This window comes from Solenopsis invicta, chromosome 6 (genome assembly GCF_016802725.1).
Source record: "Solenopsis invicta isolate M01_SB chromosome 6, UNIL_Sinv_3.0, whole genome shotgun sequence".
NCBI lineage: Eukaryota > Metazoa > Arthropoda > Insecta > Hymenoptera > Formicidae > Solenopsis > Solenopsis invicta.
The window spans coordinates 10,788,895-10,800,920 of record NC_052669.1 but is presented as its reverse complement, the minus strand read 5'-3'; the positions used below and the strand labels follow the sequence as shown (position 1 = coordinate 10,800,920).

The 12,026-nt window shown below is 33.5% G+C and overlaps 2 protein-coding genes across 5 annotated transcripts; both read left to right on the top strand.

The window, feature by feature from the left end:
- The first annotated feature begins 437 nt into the window (after positions 1–437).
- On the top strand, positions 438–3,129 carry LOC113005133. Of its 3 annotated transcripts, none has more exons than XM_039450797.1 (5): positions 438–817; positions 919–1,430; positions 1,510–1,634; positions 1,762–2,422; positions 2,725–3,129. In XM_039450797.1, exons 4-5 carry the CDS (start codon positions 2,203–2,205, stop codon positions 3,075–3,077), a joined length of 573 nt encoding a protein of 190 aa, XP_039306731.1. In that variant the 5' UTR covers positions 438–817; positions 919–1,430; positions 1,510–1,634; positions 1,762–2,202; the 3' UTR covers positions 3,078–3,129. The 3 variants fall into 3 exon arrangements, with proteins under 3 accessions (XP_039306731.1, XP_039306732.1, XP_039306730.1); XM_039450798.1 differs by having other exon boundaries at positions 1,510–1,969; positions 2,058–2,422; XM_039450796.1 differs by having other exon boundaries at positions 1,510–2,422.
- A 1,157-nt stretch (positions 3,130–4,286) lies between these two features.
- LOC120358080 lies at positions 4,287–6,964 on the top strand. Of its 2 annotated transcripts, XR_005575052.1 has the most exons (5): positions 4,287–4,528; positions 4,614–4,766; positions 4,962–5,126; positions 5,582–5,785; positions 5,861–6,964. XR_005575052.1 is itself a non-coding variant. In XM_039450795.1 (3 exons), the coding sequence occupies exons 1-3, from the start codon at positions 4,376–4,378 to the stop codon at positions 5,049–5,051; spliced, it is 396 nt and encodes a 131-aa protein (XP_039306729.1). In that variant the 5' UTR covers positions 4,287–4,375; the 3' UTR covers positions 5,052–5,370. The 2 variants fall into 2 exon arrangements, 1 of the variants encoding a protein (XP_039306729.1); XM_039450795.1 differs by lacking the exons at positions 5,582–5,785; positions 5,861–6,964 and having other exon boundaries at positions 4,962–5,370.
- The last annotated feature ends 5,062 nt before the right edge of the window (positions 6,965–12,026 follow it).

Below are 12,026 nucleotides of genomic sequence, written 5' to 3'. Positions count from 1 at the left end.
TCCTTGGGTGTACATTAATGAAAATTGTGATAATTGTTATTTCAAATTTTTTAAACTTAAATTAGAAAAAATTTGGAAAATTATAAGAATGAGCTTATGTGTTTGGCTAAATTGTTGTATTTTATGTTTATAACAGCAGTGTTTATTGAAACAGTAATTTGTGTTAAAGATAATAAATTTCAAGTATTTTTACATTTATTTTTTTTAACAACATTTACATTTTAAGTACATGTGACTACATATGATTGTTTCGTATTCAAATTGCGCGGATATATTTGGACCCAAATTTCATTGGCTCACCACATCGAGCCACGCCTCTTACCACGCATCGAGCCGCCGACGATGCGCGTTGTTTCACCTTCCGTTTGTTTTCTGTTCCTGAACTCTCTAAATAAGTGTACACTTAAAATGAAATAGATAGATGTTTCAAAGTTAGCGAAAGCAAGAAGGAACGTTCCAGTGCAGTCTAGTGCAGGAATAGAAAACAAGCCTCTTGTTTCTTACATCATGGGTACACCCATGGAGTAGGAGAATAGGAGGCCGAACTCATCACTCCAATTACGTTTTCGTTTTATGTTCCCTATTGGGAGGATGGTCGCTGAAAAGAATAACTTCTTACAGATGAGCGCCATTTGTAATAGTTAGCCTAACCTGACTTTTCATGTATTTTTGTAGAGTTCAGTGTTTTTACCCGAATATTTAAATATTTACTTATTTCTAAATCAAACGTAGAAATGGCGTGTTGGATTCGAGGATATACCACAAAAGGTGGAAAAAGTGGTACTTTGGCAAAAAAAGTCTTTTTACAGCTTTTACTGTAAGTAACATGGAATAATAATTTGTGAAAATGCAATTTATCAACAATCATGATAAAAGTCTGTTAAAATTACATGTAATGTGAATGTTGCATTTGCATAGGATATCATGTTCAATAACTGGAGTGCCAGTGAGGTAGCCACAAAAGGCATTAACATGCTCACAAAGAAAAGTCGAATATGTATTTTATAGACAGTGATATCATTAGACAAGATGTATTCGAAATGATGGATGGGTCGACTGTGACAGTGCCCCGAAAGGTACCAAAGTTGAAGGAAGATGCTGTGCCATCAATTTTTGCATTAAAAAAAACCATCAGTGTGTGTCACATAAATCCTGAATATAAGAAAAAATGACAGACACAATTGCAAACTGTAATTAATTCTACATCACAGTCACATGAGAATGCTTCAAATAATGTACATCAAATAAATGAAGGTTTTGGCGAAGTGGAAACATGGGCTATAATGAAAGAATCTCTCAAAAGTCTAAGTCTTCCATCAGAATAGTGGTGCCCTGTAATCAAGGAAGACTTGATTGTATGGATCTGCTGGACAGATAACTTGTCTTCCTGTGTACGACGTATTGTTCTTCACAAAAATATGATAGCTCGTGTGAGTATAGATATATTGCAAGATTTCAAATATCAAACGTCACTTTGTATAACATTTGAAACATTAATAACAATTGCAGGTATTCATTGGAGAAAAAGAAATTATTGAATTAGATGGAAAAATGGATAATGTGGACAACGTACAGAATCTTCTTCGAAGAGTGTCAAATGTTTATCCGTGTAAAGAAGTGAATACTGAAACATAGTATGTGGAAAATTTACTATTTAATTGTTTATTTATTTATGAAAAAAGTAAAAATACTATTTAATATGCATACACATTAAAATCTGCTTTCGAAATTTTCAATTATATACCATATACTTTGCAACAGACAATTATGTCTTGGATATGTCCAAAGAGAAAGCACAATATGTGGTGTGCAAAGAAAAAGATGTAGACCATGTGCAAAGTACCGCAAAAATTCTATTTTGAGAAAATCGAAAACACCAATAAAAATGGAAAAGTTTATGACAAAGACCCAAACTGTAAATGTAAATTACAAAAAGATCTCGAATAAACATTTCAGGCTTAAAAAAAAGGTTTTATAAGCAGTTCAAAATATCTATTGCTAATATATTAATCACTTAATTCGCATGTATTAACACTGAGATTTTAATGGAAATGTAGTTTTTGCTGTTGAAAAAGGAAAGTCAAAGCATGAAGATCAAATGCGCGCAAGCAAATATGCAAGCAATAAAAGAAGCTTTCCACAACTCAACAACTGTCCGTGCAAGCATGTTTTACAACATCAAAAGTTAAAAGTAGTAAAGGCATGCGATATACTACTCAATGGGTATACGAATGTTTGTTGCTACGAATAAAAAGTAAAAAGACTTATGAGCATCTTCGAAGTCACAATATACTTGCCTTGCCATGCAGAGATACTTTAAGTCGGTACATTGAAGCCATTAAAGGTTGTTATGGATTTGAGGAGAAAACTTTTAAACTTTTAAAAGAAAAAAGTGCAAAAATGGAACCATCTGATGTGCGTGGTAAGTTTATTTCTCTCAAAAATATAGCATGTACATGTATAAATATTTTTTGTCGATAATATTGAATACTGTATAAATTTTTCTTTGTAACTGTTTTTTCTTTGCAATCTTTTCTTTTTTTTTACTACTTTGTTCTTTTTTTTTACTCTCTTAATTATTTGAAGTGAAAATTGAGCTACTCTTTTATGAAGATCGAATGAATTTTTTACTGTTTTAAGAGTGAAATTTATGCGTTTTATTCTCGATAGTTTTGAAAGAATGAAAAATTCAAAAGCCCATTCATAAATTCTTATTTGTTTCAGGTGTTTTACTGTTGAATGAAATGAAAGTATCTAAAATATTAACATTTAATCGTAAAAACTTAGAAGTTGAAGGCTTCACAAATTTGGGGAAATACACTCCAAAACAAAAAGTTGGAAAAAAAGAAGATCATGCACTGGTCTTTATGTTCCAACCTTTTAAAGGCAAGTGGGTGCAGGCAGTAGGGTGCTTTCTCAGTTCAGGAAGCGCATCTGGAACAGTTTTGCACTTTGCATTTCAACTCGTCATGGAATGTATCATTCTCCTTGAGAAAGCTGGATTCAAGGTCGATGCTGTGGCATCAGATGGAGCATCCTGGAATCGCTCTACGAGGTGTGATCAAAAAGTAAGGTGACTTTTTGAATTTCGCGCGCTCTGTACACTCTAATTTCAAAATTTTTTTTTGTGTTGATACACTCGTCACGATCATCTGTTCACAGTTTTGACTATATAGCATGTGTTGTTTTTATGTGAGAGGCATAAAGGTTAGACTCGTGTTTGCGTGCTCGGCAATTTTTTGCTGTTGAAAATAATGGAGCAGAGAGTTTGTATTAATTTTTGTGTAAAAAATGGTATTAAGTGTTCAAAAACTCTTGAAATGTTGACAGTGGCGTACGGTGAATCAACTTTGAGCAAAAAAAAAATAATTTATAAATGGTATAAGTTATTCCAAGAGGGCCGAGAAAATGTTAACGATGAACCTCGCTCTGGACGCCCCAGCACGTCAAAAACCGACAAAAATGTTCAGGAAGTGAAAGAAATTGTGTTGAAAAATCGTCGAATCACGATTAGAGAAATAGCTGATAATCTTAACATATCGTTTGGCTCATGCCAATCAATTTTAACGGATGTTTTGGGTATGACACGTGGGTCAGCGAAATTTGTTCCAAAACTGCTTAATTTTGATCAGAAGCAGCGTCGCATGAACATCGCCCAAGACATGTTGAACGACGTCAATGATGATCCTGATCTGCTCAAAAGGGTTATAACTGGTGACGAAACATGGGTATATGGTTATGTCGTCGAAGCCAAAGCCCAGTCATCCCAGTGGAAGAGCCCAGGAGAGCCAAGACCGAAAAAGGCACGCCAAGTTCGTTCGAATGTGAAGGTTTTGCTCACAGTTCTTTCTTTGATTACCATGGCGTTGTGCATCAAGAATTCCTACCACAAGGTCGTACGGTAAATAAGGAGTATTACCTTGAGGTTATGCGGCGTTTGCGTGAATCAATAAGAAAAAAACGTCCGGAAGTGTGGAAAGAAAATTCATGGATTCTGCACCATGATAATGCACCTGCGCACACGTCGTTACTAGTGAGTACTTTTTTGGCCAAAAACAATACTATCATTATGCCTCAGCCACCGTATTCACCAGACTTGGCCTCCTGCGACTTTTTCCTCTTCCCAAAATTGAAAAGGCCTATGAAAGGACGAAGATTTGCGACGATTGAGGAGATTAAGGCTGCATCGCTGGAGGAGCTCAAGGCAATACCTAAAAGTGCATTTCAGAAATGTTTTAACAACTGGAAAAAGCGCTGGCACAAATGCATTGTATCAGAGGGGGATTATTTTGAAGGGGATAACATAATTTGGATGAATAAATGAATATTTTTTTATAAAAATGAAAAGTCACCTAACTTTTTGATCACACCTCGTATGTGGGATAAATTCGGTGTGACAGCAGAGGAAATCAGTGTTCAGCACGTTGTTGATCCTGAACGACGCCTCTATTTTTTATCCGATTTCCCACATTTGATAAAATGTTTTCGAAATTTCTTTTCCAAGCACAATCGATATGACGATATTTGGGTCAGCAGCAGAAAACATTTTTTAAATTTTACACGAACGTAAAGTATCAATCAAGTTTTGATTAGTGCTTTTTCATTTCTTACAGACGCCAGATGGGATGGTGTCGTTAAAACATTGGTATGCTCTGCTTTGTATAGAAAATCTGAAAGCGTTCAATTTAAGAGTTAATTATAAATTAACGGAACATCACGTAAAACCAGCTTACTACCAAAAAATGAATGACGCGTTAGCATTTCAAGTACGTGTTTTTTATTTTAAATATACATGTACGTCTCAAATAGCACAAAAATAATTCAACGATTTTGAATTCAAAACGAATTCGTAAAAAACTCATAAAAAATTTTTTGTAGGAATTTTTATTGAACTCATGTCAAATTTTTTTGTGGTAGTTGAGAAAGTATAAGCTTCTGCAGTATTAACTTGCTTTTTTCAGTTCTTTGGAGTCGCTGATGGTACGACATTGTTGCGAAATGATCACGCAGATCTTGCAGACTATGATGGATCTATCAAATTTTGTACTTGAGTTAAAGCACTGATTACAGCAATGAACAGCCGAACACCCATGAATTCGTTGAAACCGGGCAATCAAATGTGGAATGTATACGAAACAAGATCTAATATCAATGCAACACTGTTCAAAAGTCTAAGATCATCTGTAAAAAATATGCCATAAAACGGAAAACGACAAAAAAATTAACAAAAAATATGCTTGAACTTGTATTCACATAATCTTATTACTAATTTGTTGGTATTGTTTTTTTGGGAGGGTCCCAGATGCGCACAAACCCAATTGGACACCACCATTTATAGCGACCGATGCCTAGAGTATTTCCGTTGGTTGGGTTAAATTAGATTACGTGATTGGTGGTGTCCGATCGGGTCTGTGCGCATCTGGGACCCTCCCTTTTTTTTATGTTCGATAATTTGGTACTGAGCTATGAGAATTTGAAATTAGCATACCTATATGTTTTTGACAAGTGATCTTAGGTTTTTTTTAACGGTAATGTACGGTCATAAGAATTACTATACTAAGATCTTTCTCTACTTAAATAGGATATACAGGACTTCTTGAATTATCTGTGTGAATGGGAAAAGGAAGCCAAAGAAAAAAATTAGTTAATTGAGTTTATAACGGATTCGACATGTTATGGTTTAAAAATAACTTTGCAAGCCGCCTTAGAACTTTCCACGTTTCTTATTAAAAAGCACAAATTTAAGTACTTAATGACTGCAAGACTTAACCAAGACAATTTGGAAGTACGTACATTACGTAACTTAAATTTGAAATGTGCACAGAATAATTTCCAAATAATTGTACGTTTTTTATTTCAGCAATTTTTTGGTATGATGCGCCATTGCTGTGGATCAAATGAGCACCCGGACTCTTAATTGTTTGTACAGATGTATAAACTAGTCTCTAAGTACTCACTAGTGAAACCTGCGAGAGGTTGTAATATTTCTGGTGGAGAACTGATGGATGTACTTTTAAGTATCAAGGACATAAACAACTCCAATGAACGGCAAGAACAGTAGCTGAATCAAATCGATACAATTGTAGATAGAGGGACAGATGTTGATATTCTTGTTAATATTGCCCCCAAATTTGAAGATCATGATCATATGTATAGTACGTCCGATTATGTCTTATGTTATATAGCTGAATATGTTGCTAGGAAAGGTCAACAATTCACAACATTTGTGAAACATAAAAGATCTACTGTCTGCAAAGATTGTAAAGAAACGTTAATGTTAGGGCCAAACGAAAAAATACCCGATACCCACCAGTTAATTCAATTGAGAAACAAGGGAAGTTTGAAACATCCATCAAATGCACTGGTCAATTTAATTTCCATTTTAGAGCATGGTACAATTAAAGCAACGCAAAATGGAGAAATTAATGCTAGCACCCTATTTAACATAACAAATACAATACAAAAACTATCGCCTCTGCCTGCAGTTGGTTGTGCAAAGCATAAAAATGAAGTTACTCAGAAAATTATACGATCTTTTTTAACAACCAGAATGTGCTTTCTTTGTAAAAAATCAAATGAAAACAACAATGCTGAACAAGAGCAAACCAGAGAACGGAGAAAACGTTCTAAGCTCAGTAAAGTAAGCGATACTCGCAATGTAGAGTCTGTAGTCTTTTCCGAACAAAATACAGCATGTACACCCATGGAATTTGATTCTGTCCATGGGGAAATTTTCCAAACTAAGAAGTCGCTATCTTTCTACATATTTACAGTTTATGATTAACGTAACGACCAATAAGCTCTAGTCGTTACTTTAATCATAAACTGCGAGTACTCGTATGTAGAAAGTGGTGACGTCTCAGTTTAAAAAATTTCCCCATGGACAGAATCAAATTCCATGGGTGTACCGAAGTAAAACTGAAAACTTCAAGAAAAAGAAAAAATCAAGCAGGAAATGAAATTATTAAACAAACAAATAAAAATTATAAAAAACAAAAAACGTAATTTCTAAATGTTTTATGTTTTTTAAGTATAAGTTGTTACTCAAGTTTATGTTGTTACATAAGTTTATGTTAATTTATGCATCTGTTAATGTATATGATGGTGATAAATAAAAATGAACATAGAAACGGATATTTAATGAACCACTAAGTTTATATTCTCTTATAATGAAAATGTACACCCAAGGACTTTGATTCTGTCCATGGAGAAATTTTCCAAACTGAGAAGTCGCTAACTTTCTACATACTTACAATTCATGATTAACGTAACGACCAATAAGCTCTAGTCATTTCATTAATCATGAACTGCGAGTATGTAGAAAGTGGTGACTTCTCAGTTTGGAAAATTTTCCCATTGACAGAATCAAAGTCCTTGGGTGTACAATCATTTAAAAAAGATTGAATATCAAATAAAGATATATCAAATAAACTTACATCGTACAGCATTAAGTAATTATAAAGACTTAAAGTTACTTCGATACAAATTGAAATATAAATCTCAGACCTTATATTAAACTATTTGATATCAGAGTAAATAAACAAATAGTTTTCAAAAATCAAAATTGATTATTGGTTTTCTTTAATGACTCGGTCGGTTCCATTTCACTTGTCAAATTTAACTATCGATGTAAAATCTTTAATTTCCTTAATTTCCTTGGATGCACATTTATTTCATCCTTAAAATGTATATACAATTACAAGGAGTATAAATATATATACCATAAATATATATACAGTTAAAAAGAGTATAAATTAAACAGTATCTAATGTTTTCAAAATTTCATTTAAATTATTAATACTCAATACTTTAATATATCTTGAAAAGGGCATAATCTCATCATCGATATAAATATTAATATGTAAATTTGGAAAGACAGCAATTCTTTTTCTTATGCTAAAATCACTTTCAACTTTTGTAAAACCAAAGAATTTGTCGTTTCCAGTCAAAAATCCCCAATTCGAAGAAGACAGCTCCACTAAATTCAAGTTCTGTTGCAAATATTTAAATTTAATTTCATCTGATGCATGATATATTTCCGTGAAATTTCTTTCCATTATATCCCTAAAATGTAAGTTTTTGTATTAATTACTAATCAAATATACTATTTCATAATTATTATGTACTTTTTAATAATATAATCTCTCTGTCGCTTGTTTGACGCAACTTCTATTTTCCATTTCCGATTATTGAACTCAGCTTGTAACACGATGTACACAATTTACGATTAGTTTTCAATTAATATTACTTTGTTGTTAAAAATGTTGCAATAAAAATGATATTTTCCAACATTTTCTTTTAAAATCGGAGTAACAACTGGCATCTCGTACATGATCTCGTGTATGCGATGTATGCGTGATCGTGAATTCATCACATTTTGCATGTGTAAGAGGCTTTTAAAGATGGCGACCATCGGTAAGAAGTTATTCCGTTTAGCGTACTTTCTCCCAATAAAGTACATAAATCTGGAACACTTTTGCTTCGCGCGCGCTATCGAGTTTGGCCTCCTATTCTCCTACTCCATGGGTACACTCATGGAATTTGATTCTGTCCATGGGGAAATTTTCCAAACTAAGAAATTGCTATTTTTCTGTATACTTACAGTTCATGATTAACGTAACGACCAATAAGCTCTAGTCGTTACATTAATCATAAACTGCGAGTATGTAGAAAGTGGTGACTTCTCAGTTTAGAAAATTTCCCCATAAACAGAATCAAATTCCATAGGTGTACACTCAAGGACTTTGATTCTGTCCATGGGAAAATTTTCCAAACTGAGAAGTCACCACTTTCTACATACTTGCAGTTCATGATTAATGAAACGACTAGAGCTTATTGGTCGTTACGTTAATCATGAATTGTAAGTATGTAGAAAGATAGCGACTTCTCAGTTTGAAAACTTTCCCCATGGACAGAATCAAAGTCCTTGGGTGTACACTTATAGCGTTTTTGATTGGGATGCACTGTGCAACCGAAAGTCAGGGTGGCGCTGGAGAGACTTGACTCTGCCGGAACATCATAGCCCCTGGTTCAACAACAGAGATTGGACAGAATCAACTGGGACAAAGAAAATAAAGTGCCAAGCAGAAAACCAACGGACATGGGCCCCAATGAGAAAAACATCCCGGAGAGCAAGAGGGACTTCCCGGAGCCACCGAACGCGCCACCCAACACCAGCACCAACCAAGATTAAGTTAGGTAGACCAAAAGTCGTCAATTGTAAGCCACAAGACAAAAATTGAACTGTAATCTTAACCGTAAGACGGATATCAACAATCTTATCTTTATAGTCAATTTTAGTTTTATCTTTTTTACTGTTTTTTGACTCATGTTAGTCGTAGCTTTAACTTATTTTGATGTTTTTTTTATATATATCCTTTAAATTTTTGTCAGTATTATTATTTTCTATTATTAATTTTTTTTTTTTATAAAGATATATTTTGTCTTACTTCATTATGTGTTAACTATAATTAAAATAAGCCGCATAAGGCAACGAAACGAGCGACGTAATGTTCGCGCATCTTAGTAATACGAAACCATTTCCGCGCAAAACAAAATGGCGTCATAAAAAGAAAAAGGGCGCATGCGCAAATAGGGAAAGGAGATGGAAGGAACAAAAGTGAGTTAGTCGGTGAAGTACACCCAAGGACTTTGATTCTGTCCATGGGGAAATTTTCCAAACTGAGAAGTCACCACTTTCTACATACTCGCAGTTCATGATTAATGAAAAAACTAGAGCTTATTGGTTGTTACGTTAATCATAAACTGTAAGTATGTAGAAAGATAGCGACTTTTCAGTTTGAAAAATTTCCCCATGGACAGAATCAAAGTCCTTGGGTGTACCGCAAAGAGGCGAAGATTGATGTCACCGGACATCAAAAAGTATGATGCAATGTTGCATCATTTGGAGAATAATCTCGCAGAACTCAGTAGCGTAAGATTATATGGTTATGGAATTAAGGAGAACGTTTTATAATTCATCACGATCAGAAGAAAAGTTATTTAATTTTTTTATTTTATTTTATTTTTAATTCGTGATTTATGTGATTCTCAAATAAATAATGATTTTGTAAGTGAGCTGTGTTAAAGTCACTTGCGCACAAACCCTAACGCATTTCTTATACGAGTAACAGTCCGTAAAATTTGCAATTGCTTGAAATGGACATATGTGCATAATCAAAGAATAAACGACTTATAACGATCAACGGAATCAAGACAACCACGAGTGATAACAGTTACGACGAGTGACAAAAGAGGAAAGCCGGCCAATCAGCGTCCAGGAGACAGAAGAAGAAAAAGAGATGGCAAAAGTCGAGAATCATCCTTGGTAATTAGCAGGTAAAAATACATGGCAACCGTGAAAGAACGAGTAAGTATAAATTTTATTGTTAATCAGATTGCCAACCGGTTACAACTGGCTCAGTGTCAGGCGCGTGTTCAATTGGCAGTGCCAATGCGCACTTGGCTAGTATCACGTGTTCGTTTGAACGCACGACACTCGCATAATGCGCACTAAGTGGCACGAGATATTTTGACCGTGCCAGTTCAATGCACTAAATGCATGCAAGCATCAGTGCATTATTGTAAGCAATAACGAACGAAGTTTCAAATTTGAAAAAATGAGCAATCCGGATTTGGATCTTTTTAATATTTTGGAGACATTTTTGGAATCTTTTTTTAGTTCAAGCGAGGAAGAAGAAATAATTGCAATCTTCCGAGCTAGAAGAATGATTCCAAAAACTGTAAATTATGTAGCATGTGTGAAAAAAATGGATAATGACACTGTAAGTGTTATATCTTTTATACAAATACATTGATTTTATACCTTTTTTAAAATATAATTAATTACTTGATGTAATATAATAGCATTGTTTTAATGATTATATACTATTTAATTACATATAGTAAAAATCATTACTTACTGAACACGAGATTACTTTTTCAAAGTTACTTTTTTCTTTTTCGCGTGATTTATTATTGTATTGTTCGTTTTGTCTCTCGGGAGCTGCTCGGAGTCGCTCTGAACGAACCCAGCGACTTGATAGTGTTCTTTTAGACGGAAGTGATATAGAGGGCAATTGGGGTGAAAACTTGGTTCTGTTTTATTACCTGCCGTTAGAGCTGTTGAGAACCATTCAGGTCCACTCAGAGTTTCCCTGTAATGCTCCACCGCGAAACGACAGTACAAGTCGGGTTCCATTCAGGTTATACAATAAACAACCGCGTGTTTTGAAATATATAAACGTTTATTGCCGTGGCGAAAATGATAGCGTAAAGCAAGCGGGAGTGTAAATTGGGGCATCAGAACGTAAATAAAGCGTGTGAAAAGTGCAGGGTTGGGTAAGTTAATACATTTTTTAAATTAAATTAAGTTAAAGTTAATGGTTTATATGTATATAAAATTAATTTAGTTAGCGTTAAAAGTTATATAAACAAAGAACTAACTAGTTAAAAGTTACGTTAAGAGTAAATTAACTTGAGTTAAATTAAAAATTAATTTTAAAAAACTTTTATATTAAATTACAAAATTATAATTTGTATAATGAATTTAAAAATAATTAGTTAAAGTTAAAAATTAAATCATTAAATCATTAATTAGTAATCCTATAATTAAAAAAAAATACTTTTAACTTTGAAACTTTATAACATTTCATCAAAATTTTCTGAATTTTTCATATACACTAATTATAAAATATCCTAAAATTTTTCTAAAGATTTTTTGTTTTATAACTTATAGCCTATTTAACAACAAATTTAAACATGTATGATAAAGTTGTAGCCCAAAGACACATTTTTCAGAAATCAACTAATTAATATAGAAATATAATAAATAGAAAACAACATATTAAAAACTCGTCAAAATTGAAAGGGACACTTCCGTAGCACACGGACGGGTGCGCGTACCATGAGTATAGAGAAGTTTTTAATTATTTTTGGCAAATTGGAATGTCGGAATATAACTTTGTTATACATCGTTGGATTCGTAATAAAATAAACTTTATTCCGCTTATAAAAAAAAATAAAAA

Excerpts from the sequence above, each read along its gene's own strand:
- LOC113005133 (XM_039450797.1), top strand. The coding sequence starts at position 2,203 with ATGCGATATACTACTCAATGGGTATACGAATGTTTGTTGCTACGAATA. Across the intron at positions 2,423-2,724 it reads GGAACCATCTGATGTGCGTG|GTGTTTTACTGTTGAATGAA; the intron begins GTAAGTTTATTT and ends TATTTGTTTCAG.
- LOC120358080 (XM_039450795.1), top strand. The coding sequence starts at position 4,376 with ATGTGGGATAAATTCGGTGTGACAGCAGAGGAAATCAGTGTTCAGCAC. Across the intron at positions 4,529-4,613 it reads ATCGATATGACGATATTTGG|ACGCCAGATGGGATGGTGTC; the intron begins GTCAGCAGCAGA and ends CATTTCTTACAG. Across the intron at positions 4,767-4,961 it reads ATGACGCGTTAGCATTTCAA|TTCTTTGGAGTCGCTGATGG; the intron begins GTACGTGTTTTT and ends TGCTTTTTTCAG.